Source organism: Dipodomys spectabilis, unplaced genomic scaffold, assembly GCF_019054845.1.
Source record: "Dipodomys spectabilis isolate Male_0828 unplaced genomic scaffold, ASM1905484v1 ptg000541l, whole genome shotgun sequence".
Classification (NCBI taxonomy): Eukaryota; Metazoa; Chordata; class Mammalia; order Rodentia; family Heteromyidae; genus Dipodomys; species Dipodomys spectabilis.
The window spans coordinates 94,431-118,119 of NW_024871218.1; the positions used below are offsets into that span (position 1 = coordinate 94,431).

Genomic DNA, 23,689 nt, shown 5'->3' on the forward strand with positions numbered 1-23,689 from the left:
ACACAGGCTCAGTTCACACAGTCCTCAGCGCACACAGCACAGTGCTCAGTACACCCTTTCAATTGACTTGAAACACTGCATTGCTTAGAATATAACAGTAGTGTGGTTTTGGGTTTTGTTTTTTGGTTGGCCTCTGCTTCTGCAAAAAGAACGAGCAGACATTTTTTCTGGTCAGTCATGAGCCTGAACTCGGGGGCCTGGGCGCTGTCCCTCAGCTCTTCAGCTCAAGGCGAGCGCTCTACCACTGGAGCCACAGCGCCACTTCTGGTTTTCTGAGAGGTTTATTGGAGATAAGAGTCTCATGAGGGGCTGGGAAGGTGGCTCAGTGGTAGAGCGCTTGCCTTGCGTGCATGAGGCCCTGGGTTCAATTCCTCAGCACCACATAAACAGAAAAGCTGGAAGTGGTCCTGTGGCTCAAGTGGTAGAGTACTAGCCTTGAGCTGAAATGCTGAGGGACAGCACCTAGGCCCAGAGTTAAAGCACCTGGACCAACACCCCCTTCCCCTGCTAAAAAAAAAAAAAGGGCTGGGAAGGTGGCTCAGTGGTAGAGTGCTTGCCTTGCAAGCCGGAGGCTCTGGGTTCGATTCCTCAGCACCACATAAGCAAAAAGAAAAAAAAAGCCGGAAGTGGCGCTGTGGCTTGAGTGGTAGAGTGCTAGCCTTGAGCTGAAGAGCTGAGGGACAGTGCCCAGGCCCAGAGTTCAAGCCCCAAGACCGGACCCAAAAAAAAAAAAAAGTCTCATGAGGACTTTTCTGCCCTGGCTGGCCTTGAACCATGATCCTCAGCTTTCACCTTCCAGAATAGCTAGGATGACAGGCATGAGCCACTAGCACCCAGCTTCTACAAGAGTTTTGATAACTAATCTTAAAAAGGGGAAAGTTAGCAGGGAGAAACAGGTAGGCTGTATGCCCTCACGCCTGGAATGAGCTTCCCTGGAATGGGAACTCTGCAAGCTGCCTCTCTGGCAACATAAACCGTTATGACCAGGTTGAGAACTCTTGCAGACTAGTTTTTCTGATACATATCTTCACCTGGCGCTGGGCAGGCTGGTAGTGGAGCCCAGGGAAAGAGAATTCTAGCCTGAGAGTGAAGCCATGTCAGGGCAAGTGCAGAAACACATTCCAGAAGCTTCTTAGCAATCCTTCCTACTTCAGGAAGGTGTTACAGTGTTATCAGCTGCCCTCAGAAGTACAGACAGGAAATATTGCCCTTGTTTTGATTGCATCCAACTTTCTGGGAATCTTTTTGCTAGAGAAACACTTCTGTCTCCCTGAACAAAGTGTCTGTGTTCTATATCCACTTTTAAATGATCCTGAGCATCTTCCTAAACAGGATGAAGGAGACAAGAATACTCAGGAGTATTAGTGTAGCAAGCTTCATGCTACTTTTCTTCCTGGGGGACTGGCAATATCTTAGCCTAGAAAGGATTTAGAAGACACCTGTGAGCCCCAGCTTCAGCACTGACGGGCCCAGGGGCTGTGGTGACAGCTCTGATGCTCCAGGAGCCTTGACACCAGCCTCCCACGCCCCTCTCCTCCTCCCCCCTTGTATAGCCATACCCAAATCGGGGGGAAATGTGCTCAAAATTACACAACGACTATCACACATGGGACTAGAACTCAGGCCTCCTGTTTTCCAGCCACGTGTATAACAGGCAACAGACCAACCCTGGTAACTATTTTAACTGTATTTTTTTTCTTTTTTGGTACTGGGGATTGAACCCAGGACGTTGCACTTGCTAGGCAAGCGCTTTGCCACTGAGCTACATCTCAGCCCCCTGGTAACTCTAGAATACAGATATTGGCTGCATTCTGAAAACAAGTAGCTAAGAGTAAGGATGCAGTGAGCCAGAGCTTTGCCTGCCAGCACATCAAGAGTGTCAACTCAGGTGCTGTCTTACCTGTTACAGGCTTTGAAACTACAGGAGGGGGCAGCTCGATGAAAGGTGGTGGCTTCTTGTACAGATCAAAGTCTAAGTGGCGCTGTTCCCAGCTCCACCTGTCTCGATCCAACACAGGCTTCAGCACATTAGCAAACAGTTCATTTGCCTTCCACTCCTAAGTCGGGGAACAGGTGGGTTAGGAGGAAAGAGGTGTGTGAAGACCCCTCACCCTGAGGCCCTGCTGCCCGCTGTGCACCTCATGTAGCCCTCCGATGGTGCTCAGACCGAGAGGCTGGTGATGGCTTTCAGTGTCACTCTGAAGCCCCAACACTTGGAACCCATTGGCTGTGAGCCAGGCCTGGCGAGACTTCTGGGCTTTCTTCTCTTCCTCTGAGTCTTGAGGCTGCACGGTAGCTGAGAGGTAATTCTGTGAGTATGTGAATCTCCTTCTCGGCTCCTAGAAATGAGTGAAAAACAGATATGGAGAGATATTTGGGAATCGTGGTGTTAGGGTGGAGTGATCGTCAGGATCCCAGGTAAGTATCAGAAACAGCTGGAAGTGTAATGGAAGTTACCGACACTGGAAACAGTTCACTCAGATTAAGCTCTGGAACCCCAGAACAGTCACATGATTGACCCCCACCACACCCTCCCACCAGTTCTTTGTGTAAGTACTAACGGCCTAAACCAGGGTGACAGCTGCTGTCAATAAGCAGCAAAAAGAATCCTCCCAGAAGTCAAGTCTCTGCACTCTCAGCATATTTATCCAGACCTATGCTGAGGATTCTGGCTCACCTTTGAGCATGAAGGACTTGCACTTACTGTGCAATGGGACTCCTTTCCCAATACCTGATCCCTTGTCCACTTCCCATGGCTGAGTGGTTTTCTTCTCCCGGGAGATCTCTTACTGACCTGTTGTCAGAGACGAGTTTATTGTATCAGCTAATTACCTTTGTCCTGTTTGGGCCTCTTACTTACCTTGGCCATCTCTTTGTACAGCTCCTTCTTGGCAAGTTCTGCTGAATTCAGGGTCTGAATACTATAGTTGTGCACAGCCTTGTTGGGAGCTGTTGAAATTCTGATCATCTTTACTGTGGCCTTAGAAGGCTTCTTGACCTGGTAGACTTCCATGATATTTTTCTGAAGAAAGAGAATATAGTTGTTACCATACCAGACAGCCAGCTAATGTGCCAGGAGATAGTCTCATACACAGAGCTGTGGGCAGTTGGTTAAAGATTTCTAATACCGACGGGCGCTGGTGGCTCACGCCTGTAATCCTAGCTACTCAGGAGGCTGAGATCTGAGGATCGCGGTTCAAAGCCAGCCCAGGCAGGAGAGACTGTGAGACTCCTATCTCCAATAAACCACCAGAAAACCGGAAGTGGTGCTGTGGCTCAAGTGGTAGAGTGCTAGCCTTTAGCTGAAGAGCTGAGGGACAGCGCCCAGGCCCAGAGTTCAAGCCCCATGACCGACCAAAAAAAAAAAAAAGTCTCATGGACTTTCCTGTCCAAGCTGGCTTTGAACCGTGATCCTCAGATCTCAGCCTCCTGAGTAGCTAGGATTACAAGCCTGAGACACCAGTGCCTGGCTGGCATCCATGCTTTTAAGCAGCTTGAAGATGTTACACACACACACATTTTTCTCTAGATGCAACATGTCTTAAGAACATTCCTCCTCTTCAGGAAGTACAGCTGAGATAAGACAAGGCTTGGAGTGAATAGTTCTGGTGGCTCCCTTCTCTATCTGATGTTTCTGGCTTCCCAGCCTTCTGTCTCAGGCTAGAAGCATAGACAGGCCAGAAAGTGCCCAGATTACATCTCTCAGCCAGTGTGGAGACAGCCTAGCGGGGCTTGGAACCCTTGGACAGAGGAAGGAGATATGCCCACCTGGATCAGGCTGTCCTTCTGGCCTTTGTTTTTTAGCAACATTGCATTCCGCCACTGCAGGTACTTCTCCTTGTGAGCATGGATCTTGAAAGTGAGAGTCGAGGTCTGCTTTTGGGTACCTCCAGTGGTGGGAGCAGACGGAGGTACCGTGATCAACAGTGCTCCACCTGTGAGCTCTTCTTGTGAAACAGGCATCCCGAACTCTTGGCTCAGGTCTTTGATCATGGCAGAGGAAGGCATCAGGTCTCTCACAATCACCTCCTTGAGCCTAGTGCTATTGTGGCAGATGTCGTAGACCCTGGAACAAGAACAGCCACCTACTCAGCCTCACCTGCCTTGCAAGATAGGCACAACCAGCCCCAGCTTCCAACGGGTGAAAATCAGAAAAGCAGAGTCTAGTTGGGTGGTCTGGCCTCCTTTCCTCTTTCTCTGAGTCCCCAGAAGTTAAGGTTTCCCAAGAACTACTCTGAGTGCCTTTCTATGACTATAGTGTTCATGTCCTTCATTAGCCTACACAACTGGGGAGCAGTCCCAGGATACTAGGGGTACATCTCTGCACCCTCCTAAACCAAGAGGGGACAACATGCACATCTCCTCACCTCTGAGTGAATCTCAAGGCCTGCATGATCAACTTTCCTCCTCAGGCCCTAGAATTCCCTCTTGGTGCCCTCTTCAGGCCTGGCCTGCAATGGGCCTTTGGTCAATGCTGACCAGAAGACACACCTGGGAACGGTCACATGGTGCCCCGTCTCTGGGTCCCCAAGGCTGGTGAGGTGAATGCCTAGCAGATTCTGCCTCTTGCTGGCCTTTGGTGACCCTCTGCCTCCTCAACTATCAGACAGGAAAAATGCCTTGTGGACATAGCTCCCGAATGCAGAAAACACTTCATTTAACAAGCAATGGCTTTCATTTTCCTGATAGAACTTCAGCTACTTCTCAACACCTACCAGGCAGGACAGGCCCAATCTCGCCAGCTGAGCCTCAAGGTTGTCAACAACCAGGCCACCAGCACCTCCATATGTCCCTCCCTGAGAATTTCTGTGAGGATTACTTATCTATGCCTGTTCAGTCCCTGGCCCAGAGCTGGTGGGACGTTGGGAAATAAAAGCCTTTAAGCTCTGAGTTCTTGTTCCATTTCTCTCCCTCCTGAAGTGCTGCTTCCACAACTCTTTCCTCCTCCTCTTCTTCCTCCTGATTCTCCTCCTCCTTCTCCTTTATCAACACACTCCACAACCTTTCATAGGAGCCTCTTGTCCAGATCTACTACGGGCTGTGCCAGTCGGAAGATGGGAGTGGCTCCTGGCTGGGCACTGAGGGGAGCTGTCTGAAGAGCGAGCTGCTGGCTTCCCCAGCCCTGCCCAAAGAAGTCCTGCTCTTCTCTCTCCCAAGAGGCTGCACAGAAACGAGCCTTGTGCCTATTCCTTATGCCCTAAGCTTCTGAACCGTGGAGAGAGGAGAGAAAGGGGTCTGGCTCCCCAAGAGGCAGCTCAGTTGTAAGCCATTGAGTACAGGAATGCGGAGAGCCCCGGAGGTGGCGTGGCAAAGGCACCAAGTGTCAGAAGATGGAGCCCTTTAGCCCCTGTGGGGCAGAGGGTGAAACCAGGCTTAGGGACTAAGCAGAGGAGAGGCATCAAAGCTGGGGGAAAAGCCATGTTGGTCACCTGTGTGTATGGCTGCTGGTGGAGTCCATTTCCTCAGTTCTCACTAGAAAATGTTTTATGTTTTTTTATTTTTTTGCCGGTCATGGGGCCTAAATTCTGGGCCTGGGTGCTGTCTCTCAGCTCTTCAAGTGGTAGGCTAGTGCTCTACCACTTGAGCCACAGCACCACTTCCAGCTTTTTCTGCTTATGTGGTGCTGAGGAATCGAACCAAGGGCCTCATACATGCAAGGCAAGCACTCTACCACTGGGCCACCTTCCCAGCCCCAGAAAATGAGTTTTAACCAGCCCTTTCTCAGGCCCTTCTGGGTGTATCAGACATAGCAGCATTGTAAGGGCACACAAATGCCCAGTGCTCCTCCAGAATGTCAGCTTGCACCTGAGGTCCCCTGGGGTCTACTATTTTTTTACCCATCCCCACCTGGCCAGTGCCAGGAAGGCTCTGCGTGGCACAGCGTTGCGCACGTAGAGTGCTGGCTGTCGCATGAGCAGTGACAGGGGCCTGAACAGGTGCACGTGGTACAGAATGGTCTCCAGGTCTGCATAGAGACGGTGGCGAAACAGGAGCTTTGAGTTGTACAGCACCTTGCATGTCCCGTGCACAGGCGGGGGTGCCCTGCAAGAGAGAGTCAGACAGTGAAGGAATTAACACCACTGCAGCCCTGGAACATTCGCTTGCTTTGCTCTGCCAGCAGCTTCATTTTATTTTTGTTGTCAAAAAATAAGCAAAAGAGCCAGGTGCCAGTGGCTCACACCTGTCATCCTAGCTACTCAGGAAGCTGAGATCTGAGGATCACGATTCAAAGCCAGCCTGGGCAGGAAAGTCCATGAGACTCTTATCTCCCAATTAACCACTAGAAAACCAGAAGTGGCACTAGGGCTCAAGTGGTAGAGCGCTTGCCTTGAACTGAAGAGCTGAGGGACAGTGCTCAGGCCCAGAGTTCAAGCCCCATGACCGACCAAAAACATAAAATAAAAATAAAATAAAGAAAGCTGGGCACTGGAGGCTAGGAAGATGGCTCAGTGGTAGAGCGCTTGCCTTGCGATGCATGAGGCCCTGGGTTCGATTCCTCAGCACCACATAAGCAAAAAAAGAAAAAAGCCGGAAGTGGCGCTGTGGCTCAAGTGGTAGAGCGCTAGCCATGAGCTGAATAGCTGAGGGACAGCGCCCAGGCCCAGAGTTCAGGCCCTACAACCGGACCAAAAAAATAAATAAATAAATAAATGAATGAATTTTCAAAGAACAGGAAATGGAAATAAACACACATAAAATAAATAAATAAATAAATAAATAAAAGAAAGCTGGGCACTGGTGGCTCACGCCTGTAATCCTAGCTACTCAGGAGGCTGAGATCTGAGGATTGCAGTTCAAAGCCAGCCTGGGCAGGAAAGACTGTGAGACTCCTATCTCCAATAAACACTAGAGCTGAGGGACAGTGCCCAAGCCCAGAGTTCAAGCTCCATGACCGACCAAGACAAAAAAACAAAAAAAGTAAAAGGAACCTACTGATACTACATGCATTTAAAAGACTCAAAATCGGGAAAGGAATTGTCAGTGAACCTAGCGGGCTCTCCCTCCCCTCTAAGCCCTGGGTGCCACCACTCCGGCACTTCTCGCACTTTGTACTCTGTTAAGGACCCTGAGTCTGTGCCATGCTGTCACTGCTGTGGTGTGCGATTTCCATACTGCCTTCACCTGGCAAAGTCTATGCTCACCCTTCCAGCCTCACTCTGAAAATCCTAATTACCTGCCCAAATAAGTTGCCATCCTCTCAGTGGAGTGTTTTCATTTCTGTTCCATTGAATCATAAAGCCTGCTGGGAGACAGTCTCTGTTACGTAGCCTAGGCTGTCTTGGGGCTCAGGACCCTTCTGCCTCAGGCTCCAGTGCAGAAATTTTAAGCATGTACTATCATATCTGGCAACAAGACTTTTTAGATAAAGGGTTCTAACACCGTTCCATATGTTGAAAGCATTTTTTTCTGCTTGTGACTTGTCTTTTTACAATTTTGTGGTGATTTTTTTTTGGTAGTGATTTGTTTTGGTTTTTTTTTTTTTTTTTTTGGTCGTAGGGCTTGACCTCAAGGCCTCGGCTCTGTCCCTGGGCCATTTCATTCAAGGCTAGCGCTCTACTACTTTGAGCCACAGCACCAATTTCAGTTTTCTTGTGGTTAATTGGAGATAAGAGTCTCACACACAAATGACAAAGGGTGAACCAATGCAACAGCAATACTCACAAGATAATATGCTGGAAATGAACTTTATAACTTAGGGGAGGAAAGTTGGGGGGAAAGTGGGAGAAAAATGAGGGAGGGGTAACAATGTTCAACAAGAAATGTACTCATTACCTTACATATGCAACTGTAACACCACTACACATCACCTTTACTATGAAATTTTTATTAAAAAGTCTCACATACTTTCCTGCCCACACTAGCTTTGAATCATGATACTCAGATCATATAACCTCAGTAGCTAGGATTACAGGCATGAGCTACAGGCACCTAGCTAACATTCCATATGTAAAAAGGAACAGCTCTAACATTAAAAAAAAATTATTGTAATGACATCATACATATGATGACTGCTTAATACCTCATCAAATTGGAGATGCTTCATCAGTCATTCTCAAGAAGAAATCCAAGCCATGATGGAATAAGTAAAGAAGAATTTGCAAGAAGAAATCCAGAGCTGTACTCAATCCAGTAAATTTGTTAGCATATTAGAAAGTTATATACAAAATTTAGTGGCAATTGGGGCTGGGAAGGTGGCTCGGTGGTAGAGCGCTTGCCTTGCATGCCTGAGGCCCTGGGTTTGATTCCTCAGCACCACATAAGCAAAAAGAAAAAAGCCAGAAGTGGCGCTGTGGCTCAAGTGGTAGAGTACTAGCATTGAGCTGAAGAGCTGAGGGACAACACCCAGGCCCAGAGTTCAGGCCCCACAACCGGACCCAAAAAAAAAAAAATTTAGTGGCAACATAAACTTTGAAGGTGATGCAAGTTAAACATTCTATAATACTATTGCGGGGGGGGGGGGGGGATCTCTGGGGCTTGAACTCAGGGCACTGTCCCTGAGGTCCTTTGCTCTCAGCTAGACCTCTACCATTTCAGACACAGCTCCACTTCTAGGCTTTCCAGCCTGGGCTGGCTTCAAACCACAATCCTAGGGCTGGGAAGGTGGCTCAGCAGTAGAGTGCTTGCTTTGCATGCATGAGGCCCTGGGTTGGATTCCTTAGCACCACATAAACAGAAAAGGCTGGAAGTGGCATTGTGGTTCAAGTGGTAGAGTGCTAGCCTTGAGCTGAAGAGCTGAGGGACAGCGTCCAGGCCTAGAGTTCAAGCCCTACGACCTACCAAAAACAAAACTAAACTAAAGTAAACAAACAAGCCACAATCCTCAGATGTCAGCTGCCTGAATAGTTAGGATTACAGGCAGGCATGATCCCAGCTTATAGTACATTTAGGGTTTTTTTTTTTTGTTTGTTTGTTTTTTGGGTCCAGTCATGGGGCCTGAACTCTGGGCCTAGGCGTTGTCCCTCAGCTCTTCAGCTCAAGGCTAGCGCTCTACCACTTGAGCCACAGCGCCACTTCCAGGTTTTTTCTTTTTTGCTTATGTGGTGCTGAGGAATTGAACCCAGGGCCTCATGCATGCAAGGCAAGCGCTCTACCACTGAGCCACCTTCCCAGCCCCTACACTTAGTTAATGTTTAATTAATTTGAGCATTGCTTTAAATAATTTCTCTCCTTCAAATGACATGAAAAGGCAAAGTTTCTTTTTCTTTTTTTTATGAATTTAAGTTTTTATTTACGTATTTCACTGTAGTTCTGTGACAACAAAATTATATCTGTGTACCAGACCATATATACATTAAAGGCAAAGTTTCTTTTTGTAAAATTTTCATTTAATGGAAACGTGCCTATTTTCATGTCTTATTTGTTTTATATTTTGAACAATACATTATTCATCCTTGTGTTTTACATAATGATTATATTGAGGTTAGGTTTTAGGTCATGTTATTAAAATTGTTTAAGCAATCTTTATAAAAAAGAAAGTCTGAAGTATTTTTTCTAAAAAAAACTCTCTAAACCTATAAATAAAAGCAATATCACTTTTCAATAAACCTTTCTTTTTTACTATAAAAAATATTAGAAAGCAGGGAAAAAATTTGAATTGCTGATCTGGGTCTCCATGGACCAAAGGAAGGCCCAGTGTAGGTAAAGATGCCAAAATACAGGCAAAAACTAGTGAAAATCAAAATTACTGAATCTTAAACCACTAAAAAAAATGCAGGGAGAAAAGAAATATTAGCCAGGTGGAACTGTGGGGGTGGAAGCCCTCTGCAGTAGTGGAAATTCCTCCTGGATCTTTTTGTCTTCTTTGCCCTTTCTCAACTTCCCTCCTAATGACAGAACAGTAAGCAAGCTCATCTTGGGGAAAAGGCAAAGCAAATATGCAGCTGTGTCCCCAGAATAGACGGGAGGATGGAAAGACAACCCGTGCACATAGATGAGTAGATTACTACTGTGACCACCAAAAACTATCAACCGCAATGCAATCCCAGTCAACATCCTGATGTCTTCAAAAACATGGAAAAATCATATGGAGGCATGAAAGACTCTAAATAGCAAAAAGCAATCCTGGGCAAAAAAAGAGCAACCCTGGAAGCATCACAGCATCAGACTTCAAATTATACTACAGGACACAGCAACAAAACCAGCATGACCCAGACTAACTGATCAGTACAAGAATGCAGGAACAGAACCACACAGCTACAACCAACTAATTTTTGACAAAGAAACTTAAAAAGAAAGCACCTTCCATAAGTGCAGCTGAGAAACTGGTTATCCAGGTAACAGAGAAGTGAAACTTGCTGTCTCACACCCTGCATAAAAACCAGCTCGAGGGCTGGGAAGATAGCTCAGTGGTAGAGTGCATGCCTTGCAAGCATGAGGCCCTGGGTTCGATTCCTCAGCACCACATAAACAGAAAAAGCCGGAAGTGGCGCTGTGGCTCCAATGGTAGAGCACTAGCCTTGAGCTGAAGAGCTGAGGGGCAGCACCCAGACCCAGAGTTCAGGCCCCATGACCGGCAAAAAAAAAAAAAAAAAACCAGCTCGAAATAGATCAAGGATCCTAGGGTAAAATCTGAAACTTATTTATTTATTTATTTTTGTCAGTTGTGGGGCCTGAACTCTGGGCCTGGGCGCTGTCCCTCAACTCCTCAGCTCAAGGCTAGCTCTCTACCACTGAACCACCTTCTCAGCCCCAAAACATGAAAATTTAAACAATTACAAAGAAAACTCTAGAAGGTATAGGGATAGGTAATTTTGTTAAGTAATATTCCAATTGCTTAAGAAGCACAAGAATTGACAAATTGGATAAAATCAAATTTAGAGGGCTGGGAAGGTGGCTCAGTGGTAGAGCGCTTGCCTTGCATGCTGAGGCCCTGGGTTCGCTTCCTCAGCACCACGTAAGCAAAAAGAAAAAAGCCGGAGTGGCACTGTGGCTCAAGTGGTAGAACGCTAGCCTTGAGCTGAAGAGCTGAGGGACAGCGCATAGGCCCAGAGTTCAGGCCCCATGACCAGACCCAAAAAAAAAAAAAAAAATCAAATTTAGAAGTTACTGCACATCAAAAGAAACAATTGCCAGAACCAAGATATAATCCATGGACTGGGAAAAAATTTTGGCAGCTATGTAAGGTATAAAAGCTCACTATCCAGAATATTATATAAGAGTTCCAAAAAGTATGGCTGGGAAGGTGGCTCAGTGGTAGAGCGCATGCCTTGCATGCCAGAGGCCCTGGGTTCGATTCCTTAGCACTACATAAGCAAAAAGAAAAAAGCCGGAAGTGGCGCTGTGGCTCAAGTGGTAGAGGGCTAGCCTTGAGCTGAAGAGCTGAGGGACAGCGCCCAGGCCCAGAGTTCAGGCCCCATGACCGGACCCAAAAAAAAAAAAACAAGAGTTCCAAAAAGTAAACAGCAAAAGGACAAATAATCCAACTAACCCATGAGTAACTGAATTGAACAGACAATTCTCAGAAGAAAAAAATACAGCTAATACATATAGAAATGCTCCTCAAAACTATACTAGGATTCCATCTTACCCAAGAAAACAAACCATATGTAAGCTAATAGAACTTCAATGGCATTCAGTATGGAGGCTCCTCAAAAAACTAAACATATGACACACAGATGCATGCATGCACATGCTTGGACTGTGGAATATTTCTCTGCCACTAAGGAAAATGAAGTTTTGTCATAGCTATGAGACTTTCAGTGAAATGGAATGGAAGTGGAGATTCAGTAAGCCTGAGCCCCATTTTCTCCCTCATTTGTGAAGTATAGGTGGAAAACAGATGATGAAAATGATGATGATGATGATGACGACGACAAAAACGATGATGCAGATGATGACAATGATGATGGTAATGGGACAAGAATGTAAACAGAACTGTCTAGGAGGTTGTCAGTGAGAAGAGGAAGAGAAAAAAAGGGAAGAGTGGTAGATTGTATTGAAGAATGTTACACACACACACACACACACACACACACACAAACCCTAAAACCTACCAAAGCTGTTTGAAAAGGAGCTGGAGAATGAGAACGGGAGGACTGGAAATGTAGTGGACAGGATGAAATTTCTTTAAGTGTACTGTATGTATATATGGAAATACCTGGCCTGGAATAAAACTGGTTCCTCCCACAACTTCTGTCTCTGCGGTCTGGAAGAGTGTGGAGCACTGCTGACCTCACATTCTAACACTGGGCAAGATGGCCCTTTGTGCCTAGCTTCTTTATATAGCATAATGTTTTCAAGGTAGAATCATGTTAAAGTGTCACAGTACTTGAATTCTTCAGCTCAAGGCTAGGGCTCTACCACTTGAGCCACAGCGCCACTTCTGGCTTTTTTCTTTTTGCTTATGTGGTGCTGAGGAATCGAACACAGGGCCTCATGCATGCAAGGCAAGCGCTCTACCACTGAGCCACCTTCCCAGCCCCAGTACTTGAATTTTTCTGACTGAATAATATCTATCTTATAAGCATACCACACATTGCTAATCCTTTGATGAACTTTAGGTTGTTTCTATTTCTGAATACTTATGACTGTCATGTATTATGACATTACAAGTTTTTGTATGTCCTAAGCACAGGCCCAGATGTAGGCCAGATTCCTTCTGGTGCCTTGTGGCTTGTCAGCGGGTCAGGGCAAGTTTGCCCAGTGCTGACCAGCCTCTTAGGCAAACATACTCACTTCTGGATTCCTCGCTGCCAGCACATGTGAGCTCTGTGGGCCAAAGAGGGTTCTTCCCACTAGAGGGGAGCCTTATTTACTCAGATGTGGATGCTTCCAGATTGTCACAGAAGAAGAATTATCACACCACTGAAACTCAAGAATGCGAGACTCATGAGAGCTGCTCTGGCACAGAACCTGACACTTTATCTCTACGATGTCCTCCAAGGATCCATACCAGTGCCCCTGAAGAGTCCAGAGACAAGCAGCTTCCTATTCCTGAACATCCTCACTGGGCTCAAAATGGTTACATTAGTATTTCTTGGGATGAACTGAAATCTAATACAGAGCATTCTGCCCAGGCTGTCCAAGATAGTCCTTGCTCAGAAGTCTGAGGCAAGATTCATTCTCTGAATCACCAGATCTTATGTACCCCATTCAATTCTTCACCTCAACCAAAGGCAAAAATTCTGGTTATCAACTCCCATTCCTGAGCCCTGACAGGCAGCTGACAATAAACTCTTGAGGGGAACAGAATCTCTTTCTCAGACTAAGATACTAACCCTAACCTTGGCTTTGAAAGGCTGTTCTACTCTTTACGACCAGAACACTGTTGCCCATCTGGGATATGGAGGGAGTCACTCACCTACTCTGATGTTTCTCCCACAGTTGCTTCAAGCCTTGGTCTGCCAAGCCTTCCAGGATGAGGAGGTGGATCTTCCCATCCAGCAGGTGGAAGCCGGTGAGCAGATCCATATCCAGTTGGTCCTGGATCTTCACCCGCATCTTGAAGGCAGACAGGATCTGCTGGATATTCTTGGCTGGGTATGTATCCAGCTCCAGGGCCTTGGCATTGATGGCAGTGATGTCCTGCAGCAAGCTCTGTAGAAGGAACACCTTCTTGGAGTCAAACACAAAAACAATGCGACCAAACCGGGTGGCTGTGAGGTCTGCACTGGGGGCTTGTACCCCAACGTTCAAGGGCACTGCCACGTCCACTCGCAGTTTGAGCAGTGAATCAGCCTCCAGGTAGTTGCCCATGGGCATCGGGCTGAGCTGGAGGATATCTGTGGGAACTTGGGACCCCACAGCCTTCCTGCTCCTGAGGGCCCAGCTGTGGCTTGCGCCCTTGGGCTCACAATTGTGGATGGGGACAACCAGGTTCAGGTACTTGTGGCCAAGGAGCAGGTCAGCAAAGCTGACCTGGGCAACCCCGTAAGGGTCCCATGTCTTGTTCTGGGACTTAAAGGGATTGTTCTCTGTCTCTTTGGAAGAGATGAGGGTCTGGAGGTTGATGTATGGATCCAGAGTACTCTCTCCAAAGCGGGTGAGCTTGTGAGAATACTCTTCTGACTTCCGGTCCCGGTCATGAACTTCCACCACCATCGGGGGGCCCTCCAGGTACTCCCTCAGGTCACTGGGATGGATGGCTCCAAGGAAGATGACATTGATGTCCTGGAAGTATACATGGGTCCCGTGTGGCTCCCCCTTTGTCTTGTGAACTGGCGTCTTGTAGAATTGATAACTGCAGTACACGGGTGCGCACAGCCTCTGTAAGACAGCAGGTGACAACAGCAGGCCCTCAGGAGGGAAATGCACACCTGGGCACACCCCACCTGCTACCCGCAGCCCCAGAGCCTGAGTTTCTTCTCCACAAGATGCCTAACATGAAGCCCACTCTGTGAAGCCAGTGCAGGCCCACACACAATACACATGAACATACTCAAGATGGTAGCTGGCACAAGATAAGACTGACTTGGTGATGGGCACTCAGAATCATTTTCCATCCACACTGCAAGATCCAAAAGCACAGGTCATGTGTCTTTGATTCTGTGCTTCTGGTTCCTGTACTAAGGCTAAGTATGAAAAAAGGTGGAGATAAGCAGGTTTTTGAAAAGATAATTCCACTGGTGTGTGAATAAGCAGAACACTTTCCCAGCATGCTGGATACCCTGAGTTCCATTACCAGCTCCACAAAAGAAAAATCTAATATCAGGCTGGGAAGGTGGCTCAGTGGTAGAGCGCTTGCCTCGCATGAATGAGGCCCTGGGTTCATTTCCTCAGTACCACATAAGCAGAAAAAGCTAAGAGTGGCACTGTGGCTCCAGTGTAGAGTGTTAGCCTTGAGCTGAAGAGCTGAGGGACAGCGCCAAGGTCACACGACAGACAGACAGACAGGAAGGAAGGAAGGAAGAGAGGGAGGGAGGGAGGGAGGGAGAGAGAGAGAGAAAGAAAGAAAGAAAAGAAAGCAGAAAGAAGAAAGAAGGAAAGGAAAAGAAAAGAAGGAAGGCAGGCAGGCCAGCAGGCCTCATGTCTACAAAAGTTTATCTGCTGTTTTCCTGACATGCATCTGGAAGTTGGCAGGAGCCTCTTTTAGCCTGGCATAGGTATCCAAGCTGAAAGCAGTCACAGGGAACAAAGGAGGTGTGCAAGGAGGTTGGGGTTACAGAGAGTGTGGAGAACAGGAGGAAGCAGAGGCAGAAGGTGGAAAGGTATGCATGCTTCAAGCTTGGGGCAAAGACTTTGTAATCAACCGCGGAGCACACAAGTCTGCAGTCAGGGTCTCCGGGTGACTCAATGCATGTTTATAAAGGAAAGCCATCATCAGGGGGGTGCTCTTGCAAAGTACATATGGAAATATGTACAGTAATGTTCATGGAGTCATGGAAGGTGAAGAAATATGGAAACCACTCACATGTATACTTCAGGCAAGAGGACAGAATGCAACAGAAAATTTTTTTTTGGGTCCAGTCATGGGGTCTGAACTCTGAGCTGGGCGCTGTCCCTCAGCTCTTCAGCTCAAGGCTAGCACTCTACTACTTGAGCCACAGTGCCACTTCCGGGTTTTTTTCTGCTTATGTAGTGCTGAGGAATCGAACCCAGGGCCTCATGCATGCAAGGCAAGCACTCTACCACTGAGCCAACTTCCCAGCCCGCAACAGAATTTTTTTTAAAAATGAGGTACAGTTGCCATGTGAGCATGGATGAATCCCACAGGATACACTATGAAATATCAACTAAATGCACAAAAAGTAGTAATAAAGGAATAGAGAAATGCATGAGACATACAAAAATAAACAGCAAAAGCAAAGCCTTCTTTTTCAGCAATTGATCATGTGTAACTACAGTCAGGTTATTTTAAATAAGGGCAGCGACTGAGATATTTTTGTACCAGTTGAGGGTCCTGAGCTTTGGGCTTGGGCACTGTACACTTTTTTTTCTTGATGCTAGTGCTCTACCACTTAAGTCACAGCTCCACTTCTGGCTTTTTGGTAATTAATTCAAGATTACAGTGTCATATACTTTCCTGCTTGAGCTGGCTTTGAACCACAACCCTCAAATTTCAGCTAGGATTACAGTAGCTAGGATTACAGACATGAGACATCAGCGCCTGGTTAACAGATATTTCTTTTTGAGGTCCCCTGCCTGGGTGCCAGTGGCTCACTCCTGAAATCCTAGCTAGTCAGAAGAGTTACATGTCCTTATCGTTAAAAAATATTTCTGCAGCTTGAGGACAATGGACATCTACCCACATGATAAAATGGCATACACACATTGAGCCAATGTTAACGTCTTGACTTTAATATTGTGCTATCATTATGTAACAAATAGGCACTGGAGAAAATTGGAGGAGACATGGGTCTTGCTATAAATCTTTGCAACTTCCTATGAATTTACATTTCAATATGAAAACGTATAATGAATCTGTATGGATATATTCACATTAAAACACATAAATAAGCAGTTTCAGAAGACAAAAGGAAGGTTCTACAGGCTTTGAGAAAAATAAAAAAGAGCATATATATATATATGTATGTGTATATATATATATATATACACACACAATATACCAGAATATGAACAATGCTTTTAAAACTGAAAGAAAATGACTTCTTAAGAAAACGATTTTTAACCTGTAGTTCTATAATCAGCCAAAATATCACCAAGTGTGAGGGTGGAAAAAAGATATTTTCAGACATATGAAAAATAAGAGGGCTGGGGGAGTATCACATTGACTTTTTTTCGAGAAGTTACTGGAGGATATGCTCCAACAAGACCAGAATAAACCAAGAGGAACACAGAGCCCAGTACACAAACACAATCAGGACAAGATCAATCAGCTGCAGCACCAAACCTGTCAGTTCACAAGTGAGCACCTGGATGGCTGTTGTTTTAACAGAGGAGCCGCTATTTTCTGAAGAGAAGTTAGTAACCAAGAACCTGTGTTGTGGTGAGGAACCTCAAATTTTGTGGCTCCTAGCCTCAGGAGTTTAATCTCTTTCATGTCTTCCTGTGGAATCCTGAGTGTCAGAATCCTCCTCAGTGACCTTTCTCAGAGCCACTGGAAGGTTTAGAGACGAAACGCAGAAAGAGCGTGTCACCCAGGGGTCCTGATTGGTCTTACCTCTAGATCATTCACAGGCACAGGCTGTGAGGGAAGGCAGGAGGCACACTTGATCTTTATGGTCAGGGGGTTTAGGTCCTGCTTTTGCTCCTCTGTCATGATAGGAACTTCTGTTTTTAAACTCAAAAAGCAATCTAAAATGTTGGCAGACTTCTCACTGCCACGACTTACGACAGTGTAACATCCTGAGAAGAAATGCAGTGTTAGCCCTTGCTCTGGACAGCCACAGATCAGAGGGCACGCACTTCATGCTGAGAGGTGATTTAAGACTTCCAGCTTAGACTGTACCACCCACCACAGTAGAGCAATTAGAACTTAAATTAATTCATATTCAATGCAGTTTACAGTGCAGTTTTAATCAAGACATTCACAGATTATGACCCTCAGCTGTCATCTGTGTGTGCACATAGGTTTATCTTTCCAGCCTCCTTGCTGAAGTCCCAGGACCCAGCACTGGCCAGTCCATTGTCCTGGAGGGCAGGCACCACTCCCATCAGTCATCACTCGGTTCTGCTGTGTGCAAGGCCCCTTGCAAAGTCGTTTACACGCATCACCCTTAAAATAATACTCTGGAACTGGGTGCCAGTGGTTCATGCCTAGAACCCTAGCTATTGAGGAGGCTGAGATCTGAGAATCATGGTTATGAGCCAGCCAGGGTCAGACAAATCTAAAAGACTATCATACCTAACTAACCAAAACTGGAGGTGTGACTCAAGTGGCAGAGCACCAGCCAGGAGCACAGAAAGCCGTGCAATGAGATAGATTAGGCTTTGACCCAGGAGAGTCTCAGGAGGTTCCAGCTCAACGACCAGAATCCACACCTCTCCAGAGGGTGGCCAATCCTACCTGCCAGTTAATAGTCCAAATGAGCTTTGAAATTGTTTTCTCTAAAATGAGGCTTCTGCGCGCGCATGCGCGCGTGTGCACACACACACACACACACACACACACACACACACACACACACACACACACACACACACACTACCCTTCTTTGAGCAAAAAACCCCACATAATTTTACAAAAAATATTCACCTTTCATATAGTAAAAATCTTACTGATTACAAAAATGAAAAAAAAAAACAGCCAATAAATTGTGATTAAATGTAAGCAAAAGAATCTAATCCTTACTTTCCATTGACCTGAATTGCCTTGGGTAAGTTATTAACCTCTCTGAGTATGACAATGAAAAGCTCTGCTCACAACTCCACCCCCACAGGGCTATTGAGAGAATGGGAGTTTCTCATGAGAAGAAATAATCTCACATACGTGACAGGCACCTAATGCTCAGAAAAACGTTTCTCTTTGCTCATTACTTTTACTACAGACTTCCTGAAACCTTGTAATTAAGTGTGCACTAGAAACATCTTATTTAGAAACTTACTTACTTATTTAGAACTTACATTCTCACGTAAATTTCTTTGGATTTTAGAATCAAACAGACCTGAGCTCAAAACCTCACTTTGATCCTGGGCAATGTACTTAACCTCTTGGGGCCTCTGTTTCTTCCTCTGTCCTTGGGAGACAGTTCCCCCACATATCTGAAGGGACAGTGAGGGTGCAGGGAGGTGGGAACACAGCAGGGGTTTGGTGGCCAGGAGCATCCCATGTGAGAATATCTAGTCTCATGTGGCAAGACAGGCAGAACTGCAGGGAACGTGTTAGCTACCAGCAAGGAGCGGCATCACCGCCAGCTGGAGAGAGAAGGTGCTCTGCTCCCAAGCCTCCGGCAATTTAGCTTCTATGTCATCTTCTGTTCGAGATTTCTTTCCTTTCTGTGGGTATTTCTTCTTCCACTCTGAATCTTTTCCTTTCAAAAGGAAAGAAAGGAAATAAATTTTAACAGAAGTTCATCAGGCTACAATCCATGAAGTTCTACAGACAACCAGAAGCCTAGACTGGCAGAGGCTGCTGCTTATCCCCAACAACTACAAGTGGTGACCAAGTGCACAGAAGTGATTCACAGACCAAGTTCCAGCTACACGTGCACGTTTGGAGACTGTGTCCTCATCACAGAGACCACCTGCAAATGAGCAGGCAGGGCCAGGCTCACCCTGATGAGGTGCACTCTTCAAAGGCAGCTCTGCCACGGGCTGGCAGTTCAGGCTTTGAGTCCGATCCCCCAAAGAGTGTGTGTCAGGACTTACTCACTCTGATCCTCAGCTACCTAATCTGTCAAATGGGAGCAGCAGCACTCACTTTCCCTAGTGTTGAGAAGATAAAATGTGTAAAAACATACAAACACTCAGTGCAGCACCAAGCTCAGCTCAAGAAGAAAATACGTGAGCCATTGGTTCAATAACATACAAGCCAATTGAACAGACTAGAAAGTCTAAGGCACACAGAGGAGAACTGAACAAATGTCAGAAGTGCCATGTCAAGCCAATGGGCACATATAGACTCACAAGAAAACCACAGGGGCTGTCCACTGAAGTTGATTCCACCTATGAAATGAATTCCAGACTAAAGAAAGAAAACAGGAAATCACAGACAAATGTCTAAAAAACTGTACTGACAAGGGGGGACCAAGATGGCGACGGGGCAGTAGGGAAACGCCACAGCTCTCCCCAACCAAAAAAAGAGTTCGAGTTCCAACACTTAATCTCCCCAAGAGACCGACAACAACAAAAAGACGAACACTCAGAGAAAAGCAGGAGGTGGAAAATAACAAAAAAAGAAAGAGAGGAAAAGAAGAATTTCAGAACAGAGAAGAGCGAAGACCCCTCCCCCAACCTTTACTGGCTGTGAGGCAGTGCGCCAAGCCGCCAGCCAGCCGGCCCGGCGGGGGCTGCCGGAGCCCCAGAGACACAGGGGGCCACCTGCAGATCACCCTCGCAGAAGCCACCTGAGGTACTGGTTTGCAGAACAACTGATCGCCAGGAACAGAGAAACCTACCAGCCGGGAGTCTCCACAAGGATCCTACCCCCACCCCTCACTCTCCACCGGAGCAGAGAGGCTCCATCCCGCCAAAGCTGCCCGGCACCGGCAGGGCGACAAAGGGACCTGTCTGCAGACCACCTGCGCAGAAGCCGCCTGAGGCACCGGCGTCAGACCCACTGGATCTCTACAACCCGCGAAGAAGCCGCCTGAGCATGGACACTGTGGACCCGACAGCTTCGATAGAGGCAGAGACAGAAAAGAATCACACAGAGTCACCACCGCAACCACCCCAACTGAACTCGGATTGCAATGACTGACGACCTACACCACACAGAAACAACCAGCTCCAGGGTGAGTACCCCACAGGGGACAGTGTATCCCTCAAGGGAGACAAGAGCTGGAGGGAATCCCCAGACCCTGACCTAGACTCCCTACCCCAACACCCGGACCACAGGACCACTAAAACTGGGAACTGTTCGAGAGCTCCACCAGCCCGTGGAGCACACTCCGCTGGCCAGGCCAGAGCAAGAGTGCCCCTGGAAGGGAGCTTAAATGCCCAATCCAGGAACAGCGCCTCTGGGTCAAGACTACCAACAGTAGAAGAAATTTGAACTGTGTCCTCCAGGCTGCATAACCTAGGTGGTATACACATCAGCACAGGCCTAATGAGCGCGCTCCAGGCTGAGGCTGGAACCAGGACCGGGGATCCGGCGCCTGAACAACACAACCAACTCTTCCCAACTGAAGTCAAAAGCTGAGCATACACCTCAACAGAGGGGAGAAAATCAGGAAACAGCACTCCCCGGGAAGCACGCCTGTGACAACAAAAGACCTGGAGGCTCAGGACAAGAGAAGCCCAAACCCCACCAAAACTCCACCCATATACCCTAGGCTGGAAATTGGGCAACACAGGCCGCCAGCACCTGATAGTAAGCAGGAGCTCAGGCTGATAAGGCGGCTCCGCAGTAGAGTGATAGTGTTGGATGTATGAGGCCCTGGATCTGATTCCTCAGCATCACAAAAGCAAAAAGGGTCAGAAGTGGTGCTGTAGCTCAAATGGTAGGGTGCCAGCCTTGAACTGAAGAGCTGAGGGACAGCACCCAAACCTACAGTTCAAGCCCACAACCAGCCCAAAACAAACAAACAAAAACACATCAGGAGCCCATAGCAGACTCCAGTATTTGGGAGAGTGCATCCAGAGCATCTGATCTTCCCAAGAGCACCCGTAGGAGCAAACACAAGCAGTCTAGGCTGCTCAACCCTCCCAAAGGTGGGAATTGCCAGCAATCTACAGCAGAGAGCTGAGAATCCTAAGTAGGTCAGAATAGCAGCTGGAAATAGGCTCCCAACAGAACCCAGATCAGGCACAGACTTTCTCTACCAATACAGAATCAGCAACCAAGCAAAGACAGACACACCAAAACAAAATTGCAGAGCAGTCTCCTGAACCCCCATGCGAAAATCACAGAGAAAAATCACAAGGTTTACTACCACCCAGGACAGCAAGCTCACCACAAAAGCCAGCAGCCATGCAGGGGAGAGCCCCAGTGGGAGCAAAGCAGGAATGGAAGACAAAAGCTACATCCAAGGGTTGCTGGAGGCAATGATTCAAGAAATAAAGTGAGAAATTGATCAGAAATTGAAAGAGCACAAGGATGAACTATCAAAAGAGATACAGGATATCAAACAAGAGTTGGATGCAAAAATAGAAGCTGCACAAACCTCAGTAAGAAGTGAGATAAACGCCAAATTAGAGGTAATACATACTGAGATCAGTACTCTGAGAGCCAACATTGAATCCATAAAGGGATCCATTTCCTCCATGCAAACCACAATAGAAGCCACGGTCAACAGAGTGAATGAAATGGAAGGTAGAGTGTCAGATACAGAAGACAGAATACACCAACTGGACCAAAAAGTGACAGATATGGAAAAATCACTCAAATTAAACCAAAGGGAAATTCAAGAGCAAGCAGATAATGCCAAGAAATTTAACCTTCGCATAATCGAAGTGGACGAAGTGAGGAATTCCAGAGCAAGGGAATGCAACACCTATTTAACAAGATAATCAGCGAAAATTTCCCCCACCTCAAAAAGGACCATCTTACCTACTTTACAGAAGCGTATAGAACACCCAACAAGCAAGATCCCAGGAGAAACACTTCTAGACACATTATAGTAAAAATGATAGATCTGAATAATAAGGAAACAATCCTGCATGCAGCAAAAATGAAGAAGGAGCTATACTACAACGGGAAAAAAATTAGAATCACTGCAGATCTCTCCACACAAACAATGAATGCAAGAAAAGCCTGGGAAAGCACCACACGAGCCTGAAAGCCAATAACTGCCAACCCAGACATATATCCGGCAAAGCTAGCATTCACATTCGATGGAGAACTGAAAACTTTTAATAGCAAAGAAAAACTAAATTAATACATAAACATTAAGCCAGCATTACAAAGAATTCTAAGAGGGGGGACACAACCTGAAGAAAGCAACCAGGAACTGGGACCTGCCCCAAACAGGCATTACTCAAAGTCTAACTGAGCAAGCACAGGAGGAAAGGAAAGAAGAAAAACTTAGGAAAACGGAATGGCAGGGACAACAATGCATCTCTCTATACTTTCTCTTAATATAAATGGGCTGAATTCGCCAATTAAAAGAAAACTAACTGAGGACTGGATCAGAAAACAAGACCCATCCATCTGTTGCCTTCAGGAGACCCACCTCTCAGCCAAACATACAAACAAACTCAGAGTGAAGGGTTGGAAAAGGATCTACCAATCAAATGCCCCCAGTAAGAAAGCAGGTGTAGCTATCCTGATATCTGATAAAATAAACTTTTCATTAAAATCAGTACAGAAAGACAAGGACGGACACTACATATTAATACAGGGGACAATCCAAGAGAAGGATATAACCATCATCAACTTATATGCCCCAAATATTGGTGCACCCAGATATATTAAACAAATGCTCTCAAACTTACAGAATAAAATAGATCCCAATATGATAATACTAGGAGACTTCAACACACCACTCTCACCAAAGGACAGGTCTAGCAACCAGAGGATTGGCAACGAAGCTACCGAATTAAGTGAGGCCATACTTCAAGCGGAATTAACTGACATCTACCGAATATTTCACCCTAAAACAACACAGTACACATTCTTCTCAGCAGCTCGTGGAACTTTCTCCAAAATAGAGCATATCATAGTTCATGCAAGGAACTTAAGCAAATACAAAGGGATCGACATAATCCCCTGTATCCTATCTGACCACAGTGAAATCAAGCTAGCTCTCAATAACAAAGCATAGCGCAGAAATTTCTCTAATACATGGAAATTGAACAGCACACTCCTTAACAATGCCTGGGTAACGGAAGAGATCAGAGAAGAAATAAAGCATTTCCTACAACTCAATGAAAATGAAAATACCTCACAAAGAAACTTGTGGGACACAGCAAAAGCAGTCCTGAGGGGCAAATTTATTGCCCTCAGTGCCCACATCAAGAGAATGGAGACAGACCAAGTAAATAATCTCATGTTGCAATTAAAACAGCTAGAAAGACAAGAAAAAATGGGACCTAAAGTTACTAGATGAAGCCAGATAACCAAATTAAGAGCAGAGATTAACCAATTAGAAAATCAGAAACCCATAACCAAAATAAACCAAACAAAAAGCTGGTTCTTTGAAAAAATAAACAAAATTGATGGCCCGTTGGCTAGATTAATTAAAAAAAGGAG

At 46.3% G+C, this 23,689-nt stretch overlaps 1 protein-coding gene across 4 annotated transcripts in view; it reads right to left on the minus strand.

The window, feature by feature from the left end:
* Window positions 1-12,746: 12,746 nt before the first annotated feature.
* Cfap92 (cilia and flagella associated protein 92 (putative)) overlaps window positions 12,747-23,689 on the minus strand; it is a 40,024-nt gene continuing 29,081 nt past the window's right edge. Inside the window, exons 8-11 of one of the 4 annotated variants that reach the window (XM_042670326.1) lie at window positions 18,729-18,869; window positions 17,060-17,244; window positions 13,301-14,205; window positions 12,747-12,804 (exon numbers count right to left, since the gene is read on the minus strand). In XM_042670326.1, coding sequence (XP_042526260.1) covers window positions 12,780-12,804; window positions 13,301-14,205; window positions 17,060-17,244; window positions 18,729-18,869 — 1,256 coding nt within the window. In that variant the 3' untranslated portion in view covers window positions 12,747-12,779. Of the gene's footprint in view, window positions 12,805-13,300; window positions 14,206-17,059; window positions 17,245-18,682; window positions 18,870-23,689 lie in introns of those variants that run through there. The other 3 variants (XM_042670328.1, XM_042670327.1, XM_042670329.1) reach the window with 3 other exon arrangements.